The sequence below is a fragment of the Patiria miniata genome, unplaced genomic scaffold (assembly GCF_015706575.1).
Source record: "Patiria miniata isolate m_02_andy unplaced genomic scaffold, ASM1570657v1 HiC_scaffold_1, whole genome shotgun sequence".
NCBI classification, from domain to species: domain Eukaryota; kingdom Metazoa; phylum Echinodermata; class Asteroidea; order Valvatida; family Asterinidae; genus Patiria; species Patiria miniata.
Window position 1 is genome coordinate 23,863,163 of NW_024037047.1, and position 13,791 is coordinate 23,876,953.

General features: G+C 40.9%; 1 protein-coding gene across 1 annotated transcript; it reads right to left on the bottom strand.

The window, feature by feature from the left end:
• Positions 1-6,224: 6,224 nt before the first annotated feature.
• Positions 6,225-10,130, bottom strand: LOC119731961. Its single transcript, XM_038205290.1, has 5 exons — positions 10,055-10,130; positions 9,300-9,383; positions 8,470-8,817; positions 7,722-7,800; positions 6,225-7,133 (listed from the first exon to the last, which is right to left on the bottom strand). Exons 1-5 carry the CDS (start codon positions 10,128-10,130, stop codon positions 6,281-6,283), a joined length of 1,440 nt encoding a protein of 479 aa, XP_038061218.1. The 3' UTR covers positions 6,225-6,280.
• Positions 10,131-13,791: the final 3,661 nt, after the last annotated feature.

Below are 13,791 nucleotides of genomic sequence, written 5' to 3' on the forward strand. Positions count from 1 at the left end.
TTACTGCTGTGAAAACCGCATGATGACACTTTCTTTAGTTCAAAAATTATGCAAATCGGAACAGCAAGAGATGTGATGAAGTGATGCGATGAAGTGGCCATATTTTGGCTTGTATCTCCAAATGAAATTCCCGACAAACGACTCATGTAGCTTGCTTGCATCTCAATATTATTGTGTATTCTTTCAAAGGTGACAAAATCAGAGCGTATAAGCTAGGAGTTAAGTTTAGAGTTCACCTAGCTGCCTTCAGATCATATTGATGGAATTTAAGTAACCTTGGTTGTTCTGCTGAAGTCACGAGAAAATAAAACAAAATCATTGAATGGGAAACAAATGCTGTTGATCTTTTTTTGTGGTTTGATATTAGCCCCCCCCCCCCCAAAAAAAAGGTTGAGTTGCCCTCATATGAAAAATATCAGGAGGATAGTTGGCAGGGTTGTTGGGGTGAGGGAGGGGCTGGGGTGGGGGAGGGGTGTCACGAAGGGGAAGGGTGGTTTCACGAGGATTGTTGGGGGCAAGAAGGGAAGGAGCTAATGAACCTGGACCTTGCTGTAAGACGGTGACGTCATAGACAACAAATTGCCATTGTTAATGCAGTCACTTGTGACGTCATGCTGACGCATTTTACTAAATGCCGAGGTTAGAAAGGGGTTATTACAATGATGGTAGATACCCCATTGCTTAATAGCAAAGCTTCTTTCCACAAAATAATAATTATTTGAAAGAGAAATTCTCTACCTCATGGTTAATTGACGACTGCAGTAAGTGACCTGTATTAAATGCTTTCTTCTGCGTATGGCCGTACACTCACCATCGATCGACCATTAGTGGAATTAAAAGCAGACCTTGGTGAAACTGAGTTCTTTTTATTGCGACACCTTTATAAGCATTCCGTATAGATGTGTGTGTTGCCCTTCACCGGTGTACTTCATACACGTTGTATGTACAGTGCTGTTCCGAGTGATTGTGAGAAAAAAAATAAGCTATTTGGGTTGGACACGAACCCAGGACCTCCTGCTTTCTAATGCAGTCGTCTTACCACTCGACCACCGAAATTGCCTGGGTAAGCTGGCTGGTTTGAACCTGATTTAGGAGCGGGTACCTCATGGGTGAAGGAAATTCAATATTGTTTTGTTTTTCCCTTCAATGGCTGTACCCGCTGTGATAACAGATTAAATCAGCCCTCTAGCAAGCAGGAGAGCGTGGGTTCGAGTCCCACCCGAGAAGTTTCTTTTCTTAAACTTACCCTGAACAACACTAAACAGTGCTTTACGAAGTACGGTGGCGATAACTAGTCTATGTAAAATAGACAATGTTCCATTACATTTGAGCAGATTGGCTAATTAATTATACAAGACAACCGCATCTTGACCTCCAGATTTTTACCAATCGGCGGCCGCTTTCTGTATCGGGTCTTCGGTCATTTACTGTTATCGCGTCATAGACATGGATAAAAAAACACTCTAGACACAGCAACAAAGGCTGTGTCACGCGCTCTGTATCATGTTACGCCACAAGCGCCCGGCTGTTGTATTACAAAACACTGCATTCGAATTGACCAATCACAGTTTTAGTCCTGATTTGAGGAAAAAATGATGTCACGATTTAGTAAAGTCGACTCCGATTAGCTGAGGCGCAAGATAACATAAATGTGCATGCTTTGACTTATCAGACGTTATACAGGAGACTTGGCTACGTGCATAACGGCTGATACTCAGACTAGGTGATGAGGTGAAGGGCATAAAAGCCACCAATGCCAAATTTACATGACCCCGACGCAAATTCCATCTATTAAATGCTTATTAGCATTATCACTTCTCCCGAAGACCAACATTAATTTTATCTGCACACTCGTGGACTGTTCGCAATAGTTCTAAGCGTCCCCTTCCCTATTGAATTAGTAAGTTATGTAAACAGTCGTCGTTATTTTTAGGACCCCGTCTGTGCTCCTTGATTTGTTATGTGATTATATTCACTGCTGTTCGCCGTTGCTGTTTTGTCTTCAAAATTATGTTGATGCAAATTGACAGATTTGTTTTTTTTTAATGAATTTGATAGCTATAAGCTATAGTTATAGAGAATTGCGCCACTTTTCATAGTGAGATCTCTCTTTTTTCCCCCACCTGCCTTGATTGGCAACAATAGCCTTTCACTCTGTGACAAATGAAACCACAAAAACCGCAATTGCAAAGTTCAATTCAATTCAATTCAAAGTATAAACATTTATTTCCAGATGATCATGAAGAAAAGTACAATAAATATAGACAGATGTGGAGGCACGTTCCAAAAAAGCGGGGCTTGTCAAGGAACAGCCTGTTTACAAAAAACAAAACAAAGTAACAGCTTCACAATAAACGAATAAACATAACAACACCTATAACAAGAACACAAACAGTGTGTATACGTGTACGACGACTAAGATAAGAAAAGATATGATTCAATAAGAAAAAAATAATAAACCAAGATCAGAAAAGTAAAGTAAGTGGGGCTTACTGAGGTGACTGGTGGATTAACAAAGACTTCAGTTTGTGTTTGAAAAGTGGCGCAATTCTCTATATAGACCCTTTCATAAAATTGGTCACTGCTCAGTCAACCGTGAATGTAATGACATGATCAGGATGTCATTTTAAAGAGGAGATTCAACCCTAACAGAAAATATCTCCCTTTGATTCACATGAGCCCTACTTCTGTTCCAATTAGCAATAATATCTCGGTTTCGTTATTTGTATCCACCCTGCATACTAACTTGTTTGCAACAGCTTTCATTGGTTTTGTACACGTTTTCTAACCGAGGAGTCCTCGATTTGGTTCCTGTCCTCAATTCATCGATGACGTTGCACGTGTGTGTCCTCCATTAAACAAACGCCGCAACGCACATGTAGGGTTTACACGTAGGGAAATATATTCCAAATCAAGGTGATGCTTACAGTACATGTAGTACTACATATAATCCTCAAATCCAACAAAACTGATTCATGAAAATTTTAAAGGTCCACCGTGTAATGCAGACGTCAATATTGCATAAAAAACACAGACACGCGTTTAAGCGGGTAAAATCATACCAACACTCAATAAACAACGATTGTTTTCTTGAAAATAACATATAATAATAATAAATAATAATGATGAACTAAATAATACTTTTATTTTATTCAGGCCCCAGGGTGCCGTTGGATAAAAATTTCTCCTTAATTAATCTATGGCGAACTGATTACCTAACACTTGATAGCATATCTTGAACAAAATTCGAAATTATCGTTTCTTCTAGAAAAAGAATTATAATTAAAAAAAAAAATTAAATTTCGCAAAAATGTTATTAGAAATAAAGTGTATGGTATTATATGTAGTTTATCAACGTTTTGTGTTAGCTTTGGCGAGATTAATATTAATAAATGCAGCAATTTTGGTGCAGAAGCATTTGATATATATTTTCAAAGTAGCTTCAACCCAGCCTTGAAAAATGACCAGTAAACACTTGAAATCTGAAGCGTTTACTCCGTTTTATTCATACAAATGAAGTAAACACTTATATTATAGCAAACGAAAATACTTTTAGCTTTCAGCGAATGCTTTCCAGTAAAAGCATTTGCTTCAATTGTATTCAGACAAACACAAGTAAATTCTTAGAAACAGGTAGTAAAAGCAAAAGCTACTATTTATACGGCCTTTTGTTTACTTTTGGAAAGTCGAGTGGAAAGCTTATATTTTAGGTAATGCAAGAAATTCTTGCCATTCAAATTGACAACAAAAACATATGTACGTATAATTTGGGTTTGCCACAACCTTCAAAACGTGCGGACACGCCATCTTTAAAAATCCACCCGATAACACATTTTACTGCATGTGATGTAGAGCATCAAGGCTGCATATACACGCCGCAAGTACACAGCCGAGCGACTGAGCGAAATGCAATTTACCATCACTAGGTGACAATCACGGATACCTAATGTTTGTAAAATGGATGGGCTTATTTGATTACAAGGCCTTTCTTTGCAATTCCCTCTTATTGAGAGAGAAAAAAAAGAGTTGTGATTTTCCCAACAAAGAAAACGGTTAGATGCGAAAGGCCATTGTGCAAATGACCTGCAGTTAGACTGTTAAACGCCGCGCACATCCTGAGGGTATTGTCCCGTTACCAAATAATGTATTTTTTTCCATTGCGTGATTTGATTTTAACCCCAGTCGTTCTTGTTAGTCAGTGTAGTAAACGGTCGCTAGTTTCTAGCCCATTGCCACGTTCATTATCTTTAGCAACCACACACAAGGGACATAAAAGAAGTAAATATTACCTGAACTCAACTCGATCAAAGGACATGTGATGTGGCCTTGTCTGATACAAAATATGCAGTCTAAGGAGGTCCCCCGATGTGCCGAAGTGCCCAACTAACAGGAACATTACAGTTATTTCCCCGGCCGTCTTGCAGAATAAGAAAACCACATCTAATGTTACTTTAAACGTTTATTTGACAACTAATAAAACTTTCCCACCTGGTTACACGGAGTCTGGTTCCAAGACCAAAATATTCTGACTAGCAAATTTTAGTTCAGGCTAAGGCTGGCCGTTACATTCAAAAACTAGAAAGCACTCAGAGAGCTCACACCTCCTAAAAAAACCCAAATATATAATCGATTTGTACTTGTACCAAGGACCACCCTTCGGTATGTACATGCCTGTGTTGGCCTACCTTTCTACTTCCCCATTGTATAAAATGGTCTAGTCCATTGACCTGTGTGGTTAGATTAGATGTGCGATAATGCATACAGGGTCACTGGGTCAGTGCTACGCACACGAAGCTGGTCATACCGAGCGATCTGGTGAAGATTTCTGAAATCAAAAAATTCTGCATCTACTTAACTAGCAGATCCCGATCACTTCCTAAATGTATTCGATTTGTACTGGTACCAATGACCACCCTTAACAAGTTTTAATGAAAATACGTGCAGAATGTTTGAGTTATCCTGTTCACAGACAACCACACCAACCAAAGCACAAACAAACGCCGATGAACACAAAACCTCTTGGTTGGACGTAATAAAACATGACGCAGCAAAGACCGCCCTCATACGAGTGCATACCTGACGCACAACGTGTACATTTGGCATTTACTACAGATACTGGCTAATACCCCTGGCATTGCATGTTTAAATGCCAGCAACAAATGTACGAACTCACAATTTTCAAAACTGATAACAAGCATGAAAGGCTTTGCGAACATATCCGAGTGTCAACGAAAGGTTTTGGTAAACTTCGGACATTTTCGGAAACGAGCAGGCCGATCCTGGCCGTTTTGGGGTCATGTATATTTTTAGCCGTGGCAAATACGTAACCTAAGATTTGTCAAAGAAGTCAGCATAGTTTGGGTCTGGGACCCAGACTAGGTGAGACGCTGCAAAACGAGGCAGATGACTAAAGTAATTTCGTACACTCCAAATTGAGAGGCATTTTGTCCACACTTCATAATCGGAGTTGCAGTTAGAAGCGTTCTATATCAGTATAGTTTTACAATAAAGAACAGCTGGGGGGGGGCGAATTCTGCTCTAACGGCGACGCATCTAGGGGGAAAAAAATGAGCCTCACCCGTGTAATATTTAAAGCAAGACTATCTTTATGTACAAAGCAACAATAATATTTTTAGCAAGACTATCTTTATGTACAAAGCAACAAATAAAACACGTTTTTTTTTGTTAATTTATTTGTGGTGCATCTAAAGTTTATATCGACCAACGTTTTATTTTTCTTGTACGAGGTAATGTAGCTCTGACTTTTTTTACAGCTTAATAACTTTGGAACTTTTTCAAGAATTAAATTCTAATCATCCTTGCAATATTTGCTCAGGTTATCATTCACGGAAAGAGTGATAAGCAAAAAACAGATTCATGTAAATTCACAGTTAATGGCGCAAATTCAAACTTTGAATCATAATCCAGCTTGTTAATAGTGCAAACAATAATTAAAACCCAAAATACCTATTTCATCCTGATGCAGGATGATGGAACTCTAAGTAATTTATCCATATATTTTATATACATTTTCTTATATACATACAAAGGGCGCAGTTGTCGTTAAAGGTACTGGTCTGCATGTCGGCCACTCACAAGTAAAATAAGTCAAATAAGATGTGCTGTCAAGCGAATGTGAACAGGTGGAACAAGTTGTAACTAGCCCTTAGACTTTTGCAGACGTTTAATTGGCTTGCGATCATTACATCGGAAAGTCCCTGGTTTACGAACTGTTTTGTGAAAGCAGCTAAAAGTAGTTGTTTTTTTGCCATGACTTTTCCTACGGAAAGGATGCGTAGGCGATGTTTTCCACCCATCCCTCGGTTTCGCCGGTCGACTCGTCATAACGCTGGCTGGTATCCACGTAGGCATACTCGCTCTCCATCTCTGGATGCACACAACCTTTCTCGCTGGCCTTGTACGGCGGGGAACCCGTGGAGTTACTTCCTTCCTCAATCATAGAATAGTCTGCGTTGGGTGGCTTGTTAGCGCCCTCTGTCGGCGCGTCCGGGTACGCATACACGTCGTCTTCCTGGGGATCCGAAGTTGTGGTGGTTTCCAATTTCGCGAACGAGTAGTAGTGATCATCGACGTCATCTCCGGTAGTGTACTGCCCGTTGTCGACCAAGACACCTCCCGCTTCAACGGTGAAGTAGTCGGTACCCCCGTGAACCCTCTCAGGCGTCACCGGATCGGGTGAGCCCGGCTGCAGTTTAAAATAATACGAGTTGTCGGATTCTGCCCCGTCTTCCGGAGCTACTCCCCCGTCCAGTTCCAGGTAAGACGGAATCGCTACGTTCCCAGCAACCTTTCTGCCCGGCTTCTGTTCAGACAACACTAGATGTTCCCGAGGTTTTTTGACTGGTGATGGATTAGGCGCGGTGTATCCCGGTTCGGCTCTCTCACCGACGGCACCGGTGGCGTACCGAACACTGCTCTCTGTATTCACTCTTTCCCCTACGGCGCAGTACGTGTATTCCGCAGAGTCGTCGGCTGAATCAGGAACGGCCTGGCCAAGGTCTTGCATCATCAGATGATTCGGTCCTTGCGAGTTCTCGTAGACGACGCTGTGTTGTTGGAAGCCGACAGACGGCCGTAAAGTGGCCGTGGTTTCCTTATCTTGCCTCTTGTGTCTAGAAAAAGATATCCCAGAGAAATACAATGGGGAATTAAGTTGATAAAAAAAATTCTTAATTAGAATATAGATGAATGTCATGTTGGGAGTGGGGTTGGGTTTGACGTATCGATTGAAAGGTTTTGATATGAAAAAATAATAATTGTTCTAGCTGGTGTAAATTTTTGGAAGATGGATGTGTTCAAAATGTTTTAAACCCGTGTTAGAACTTCTCAATATTTTTAATAACAGGTTTGATGATGGAGGTTTTACGGGATTGAGGATGATGGAAACAATATTGATAAAAGATATTGTTTCCAATGGGCAGCTGTTGCGGTTCAGACCTGGAGATCCAGCGAAATAAGATTTAACATAATGTTCTCATTTGAAGTTCGGACGAACTCCAGTTTTGATTATTAAACTTTTGGTGGAATTGTAGTAACATTTATTGCGGTTTGGAAATGAAACGCAATAATTCAGATGACGAGAATGGCGAATCAGCTGCTTCAAAATGACATCGACAGTGAGTTAGGTTGCATTAATTATTATTGTACATTTCCCTCTCTTTCTGCTCGAGTTGCAGGAAGGATAGCTGTACCATGTGTACCTTTTCAGAAGACAGACGACGACGACGATTGCACACACGACGATCAGGACACATCCTATTGCTAGACCAATGTATGTCCCTGTGTAAAGGACAGGGGGGAAGATGCAAAGCAAATACTTGATAAGAGCCAATGCTGATGGGAAAAAGGGTAAAGGGGGCGAACCTGTGTTCACAGGAACGGAGTGCCAATCTCTCTTTCGTTAGCGATTGGGCCAGACTCGTATGCTGCTGTGGGGGGATCCTCCACAGTGGGTCTATTACCTTCCCATCATTGAATAATGCCGTTACCCATTAAACACCTGGGTTGAGAGAAGTAATTGAAGTAAAGCACCTTACTCAAGGGCACAACATGCATGACCACGGCGGGGCTCGAACCCATAACCTCACGATCATGAATCCTGTGTTCCACCTCTAGAATACACGTGCCCATACGTGATAGAGGCAGGATGCTTAAAGAGGCAGAAGACATCAAACAACCCTTATAGCAGATGGGTTGACTTCCCTCAGTCAGATGATAGCCCATGACAAGTTAAGGCTGGTGACATTGTGAAGGGATGCATTTATAAATGTCTATGTTAACACTGCGCATTTGTGGAAAACATCTCATAGTAAAGAGGGCACGGTTTTGGTGAACTTTGTTTAGCTGAGATCATCGTGAAACGAAAAGCGCTTTTGCGACAACTGGAAAAAAGGAGTATTTCTCGATCATGCCTTCTACAAGGAGCATTGGAAAGATTTATGAAAATACCTGCATTTGACCCGTTACGAGTATCAAATCCACCGTCTCCAGCTGAGGATTCGGTCGTTGTGCCGTCCTTCTCGCTGGGCGACCTCGTCAACTTGGAGTCCGTGGCACCACCGGCCCTGGTCTCAATCGTCAACGGGGAGGTTTGGGCGGATTCTCCCGTAGTCAGGTCAGAAGTGACTACCTCTCTTTCCGTAGTTTCTTCTTTCTCATCTTTTACCGTCGTAACCGCGACTCTGGGCGTTGTTTGGCCTTGTGTGGTTGCCACCTCAGATGTTCTTCGGTATGCTGTCGAAGGCACGGCAGTTGTTGGTCGTTCAGTATCGGTGGGCGCATCAGTAGGTGTTAAATCTGTTGTGAATGATTACGACATCGTTTAAAATCACGGAGTCAATTTAAGAGCACAACCAATACAAAAGTGGAATTATCTGACTAACAACGTTAAATCACGGACAAACTCCTAAAGAAATCAAGAGTTTAACTTCTTAGAGTGAAGGAGCAAAGAGATGAACTCATTTAACGAATGTCAGTGGCCCATAACTTTGGCAAATAGCAGCGCATTTCGTCCGAAAAAAAGCTGCCTTTTCGGGAAAACATGTTATGGAACAACTTAGTTTGATAATTTATGACTTATTTAATTAATAATCGCATTTAGTATTAGTTGTATAGGACTCTAAACCATGTAGGCCTAGCCAGTATTTTCCTGCAACGAAGTTATCAGCATTGTTCAGAAATTGAGTACTTTCTTACGTCATGATTTCTGCAAAATTGTTCAGGATCCTATCGCTGAAACCTGAATATTTTTTAGGATGACTCCTTGCAATCGTACTCACCTGTGCACGTAACCTCCACTCCGCCATGGCTGTCACATCTACTATATCGATGCGTAAAATCGCACGCAGAGAGAAGTGTATCGTCTAAATAAAGAAACAAAAAGTGATTTTGATTTTATAGTAGTTTTAAGTGGAAATAGCACATTTTTCTCCCTCCGAGCCCACCCGACCCATTCCACCCAGGCTTGGATGCAGAAAGGGCTTGAACCCCCCCCCCCCCCCCCGCTCTGACACGCATAAAACCTAAATATCCGCCTATACGCAAAATTCGCACAGAGCTAGCTGGGTTATGTGGGTATTGGAACATTATTGTGTAATATAGTGTTACCGATCGTTGCTTTGAACAACGCCCCCATTGAAAGTATGGTGCGAGCCGCCCCCCCCCCCCAAGCCCAACCCCCTGCAAACATTCCTGGATCCGCCCCTGCCAAATCTACTCAACGCCAACTCGCTTTTTTACCTTCCAAACAAAAACTACATATAGTATATATTTTTTTATCCAATCTTTAGTGAAAAACATCTACAGATCCTTTGAATTCAGCAGCTATCTTGATGTGTTTTATAGGAGTTAGGTTGTTCTTTGTGTTTTTGTTTTTATCTGAACTCATTAACAATGAACACAATGTAAACGATCTATCGTTTCCCTCTATATAAAAAAGTACACCTCGGAGATGGTTGCAGTTCAAAGAATCCACAGATCCGCTGGCGACGCTGTTAATGTCGCCGCTCTACATGAAGAACATTCTGGTACCAACCACTACCGCAGATAAAATTGGTGACTGATGCCCAAGTTCTATCGTCGATCATTTGTCCGTTTCTCGTCTCAGTCATCCCTGCGTATCCAAGGTGTCGACAGGCCGTTGTGGCATCATTGCTACCCCAACCCTGGTCGCAAACGTCGTTCCACGACCGCACACCATAACGTCTAATTCGGACTTGCACGCGGCCGGTGTTAGGTAAACCCGGCTGTTTGTCAACCAACCTAACACCGATGACAGCTTGGGAGAGAAAAAGTGACAAGATTTCAAGGCATTCATATTATAACTTAACTCAAATGTTATATGCATGATCTGGTAAAACAACAACAACAACAACAAACAAACAAACAACATGAGAGGCAATAATTCCTTTAACCCTATAAGGGCCGGGTTATTTTGACCATCTCTCAGCCTGGGGGGGGGGGGCGGATTCCAAACCCTCTAAGATCTCGAACATCGAAAAAATTGAAACTCGGTACATGCATAAAGCAACTTATCATGAACAAGAAATTTCATGACTATAATGTCAAAGAGTTTTTGGAATTATGGCTAACAACCCAACAAACATGAGAGACAATAATTCCTTTAACCCTATAAGGGCCGGGCTATTTTGACCATCTCTCAGCCGGGGGGGGGGGGGAGGGGAGGGGCGGATTCCATTCCCTCTAAGATCTCGACCATCGAACAAATTGAAACTCGGTACATGCATAACGCAACTTATCATGAACAAGAAATTTCATGACTATAATGTCAAAGAGTTTTTGGAATTATGGCTAACAACCCAACAAACATGAGAGACAATAATTCCTTTAACCCTATAAGGGCCGGGCTATTTTGACCATCTCTCAGCCGGGGGGGGGGGGAGGGGAGGGGCGGATTCCATTCCCTCTAAGATCTCGACCATCGAACAAATTGAAACTCGGTACATGCATAACGCAACTTATCATGAACAAACCCAAGAAATTTCATGACTATAATGTCAAAGAGTTTTTGGAATTATGGCTAATTAATTATTCATATGTACCAATGGTAATTTTGCTCTGTGTACACGACGTATATACGAACATTCAGTTCTCCCGGACCAATTTTTATGTTTTTGGTATCGAAAGATGCGCAAGGCTCGAGGCTAACATTTCATAACAGCTCGGGTCGCCAAAAAAACATTCAAAGGCTATCGTGGAAAAAGTTGGGGGGTGCAGATTCCGCCCGGCCCTTTTAGGGTTAAACAAGAGCTTTTTGTATTGAGTTTAGGTCAAACTCGGGCTGAATTTAGATTTAACCAACGTCATGGATCATGCACAGCTACAGTCATCTGGTTGCTAAGGCAAAGTGTCTGCCGTTGTTCAGCAAAGCTAATCCGATTACGTACTTAGACGCTATAACAGAGCAGTAAAATTCATGCACCACCAAAAATGTGGCATTTGAACGTTGTGTTTCTCAGAAAATATACACAGTATGATTGGAATGTTAAATTATAACGGAAGAAGAAATTCTAATTGTCATGTCAGTGAATAAATCGCAGCCATCGTGCCGAAGGATCAATGCTAGTTACGGGTATAGCTGACCTTCAATTCTGGAAGAAATCGTTTGAAACGTCCCCAAATCTCTGCATTTGTATCGATTTCTAGGAACTTTTTAAAATGGTAATTTCACGAGTAGTTAAACAATTATATCATCAAGGTATGTTCCGAATTTCAGCTTAATCTGTTGTTGCAAACGCTACTGTTACACTCTGAACCATCTCCATGTAAAATTTCGACAAAAAATTTCTGCCGACCAACCCCGATGCATTGTTCAGCAAAGTGCCTTAGGCGTTACGGTTGACCGAATCGGCCAAACGACACAATAACGTATCGTAGTTAAGCATATTCATTAGCGTCACTCAGCGTGTTTTGGCATAGGTCTCGGTATCGACCAATGGAAGCCGGCAAAAGGGTGATAATTATCAATTAATAACTCTTGAAGGAGGCTTTTCTCAAAATGTTTACTGCACACCATAATGGATAGGAACCTTATCAGTAATCGTGAGGCTTGAAAAGATCGACAGGTACTGCAAACGTCAGTGTTACAACTTCAAGAAATGCACGTAGCCAGGCCTATTTTTCCAATTTCAATGAAAAGTAAATGAACATATCACAACGATTTTTAATACATACTTGGATCGTTTTAAGAAAAATAAATCCTGAAAGTTGCATGAAGATACGGTCTTCTAAACTGGAGAAATTATTTTTCAAATATTTCACCCGCCTACATGAACATGTCGGTGTACATGTAGTTTCTTTCAAAATAAAGTGTTACGTAACCACTAGACTGCCTAGGCGTACACGTACATATTTATTATAATGTGTACCGTACTCTTATGTGCGCCACTGAAGTATGCCACTCAACGGCACGCGTGTTAAAGGGGCATGAAGGCCTAGCACCCAACAGCTCGATTTTTGAGTGTCAAAATATTGATCCCGAAATTTGCTCTCGAATGATTCTCGCAAGAATAACACAAAACGCCCAGTTTTTAAAGGATTGTTGTGTGACGTTTACATCTTATTTTTAAATATTCATTCGAATTAACATCATTCAAAAATAAATTGAAACAAAAATATTGGACCGATTTTTGTCAGTTCAATTCTCTTTGAAAAGTTCAATTCAACAGAAGGGTGCAACACCCAAATTGCACGAGGTCTCCAACTTTAAGCCTGCGGTGACATACTTTCTTGAGACCTAAAAGGTTGTTGTTTCACATCCGAGCTGAGTTAACCTACAATCTCACAGAAAGATTGTTTTTGTAGCACGCACAATTTACCTTGCTGCATCGACATCCATGGTCCTATGCACAACAATACAAGCAGGCCCAGCATATGCACGGAATGAACGGGGAAATTTCTCATGTCTGTAACATACAAATAAGTAGTTATTAGTACTTTCGCATCGCAAACCCATTAAAAAACAAGACATTGAAAAGACAATTGTATACTCATTCTTTGTTGACAAAATTTGTTATAGAAAATAAGTGACGTGTGAACAGTCACGTATCACTACTTCAGGAATTCCGCTTGATTTTTGCGACGTCACAAAGCCTCCCTTTATGGTTCAAGGACAACCACGATTTGCATGTTATTCATGGAAGTTAAAAAGGATATGTATATAGGAAAGTATTTGTTGCTTCTTCCTTTAATATAAACAGATGTGTGCTTTTCTTGAGTATTGAACGTAAGACAGTTAAAGCTACTTCTAAATGGAACTTGCTTAAAGGGAATATACAACATTTGCAAACATCGAAAAATAAAATTACCAAGTTTTTACGAAATACCTTAATAGGATGTTGGTAAATGACAGTCTAAAGCATCCTGTAAAATTATGGCACCTGGTATACTGTCATTTTCAAGAAAAGTGGTATTTTTGTATCAATTTCCAACGCTGATCGGCCGATCAGCGTTGGAAACAACTGGCTTTTTTTCAAATACTGGCCCCAATTGACCATTGCACTTGTTTGCAATCGATTACAAATCTATGAACGGGTACGAGCCAGCTAGACTGGTTCCCTGACCTTACAATTCCCCAATGTATGTAAACTGCTCTGTTTCTTCTTATATGGAGTCAGGAAACCAGACTACAGGAAAATGATCGTTTTTCTTGGTTTTTATAGCATTTTCGAACCCAAAACCTCCAAAAAGTCAGTGTAACTATATTTGCTTTATATTTCCAACCCCCCAATTCCATCCATTTCTGAAAATTAC

Coding starts and splice junctions, on each gene's coding strand:
- LOC119731961 (XM_038205290.1), bottom strand. CDS start 10,130: ATGACTGAGACGAGAAACGGACAAATGATCGACGATAGAACTTGGGCA. Junction 8,818..9,299: donor AGTGGAGGTTACGTGCACAG/GTGAGTACGATT, acceptor CATTCACAACAG/ATTTAACACCTACTGATGCG. Junction 7,801..8,469: donor TCGTAACGGGTCAAATGCAG/GTATTTTCATAA, acceptor TCCTTTACACAG/GGACATACATTGGTCTAGCA.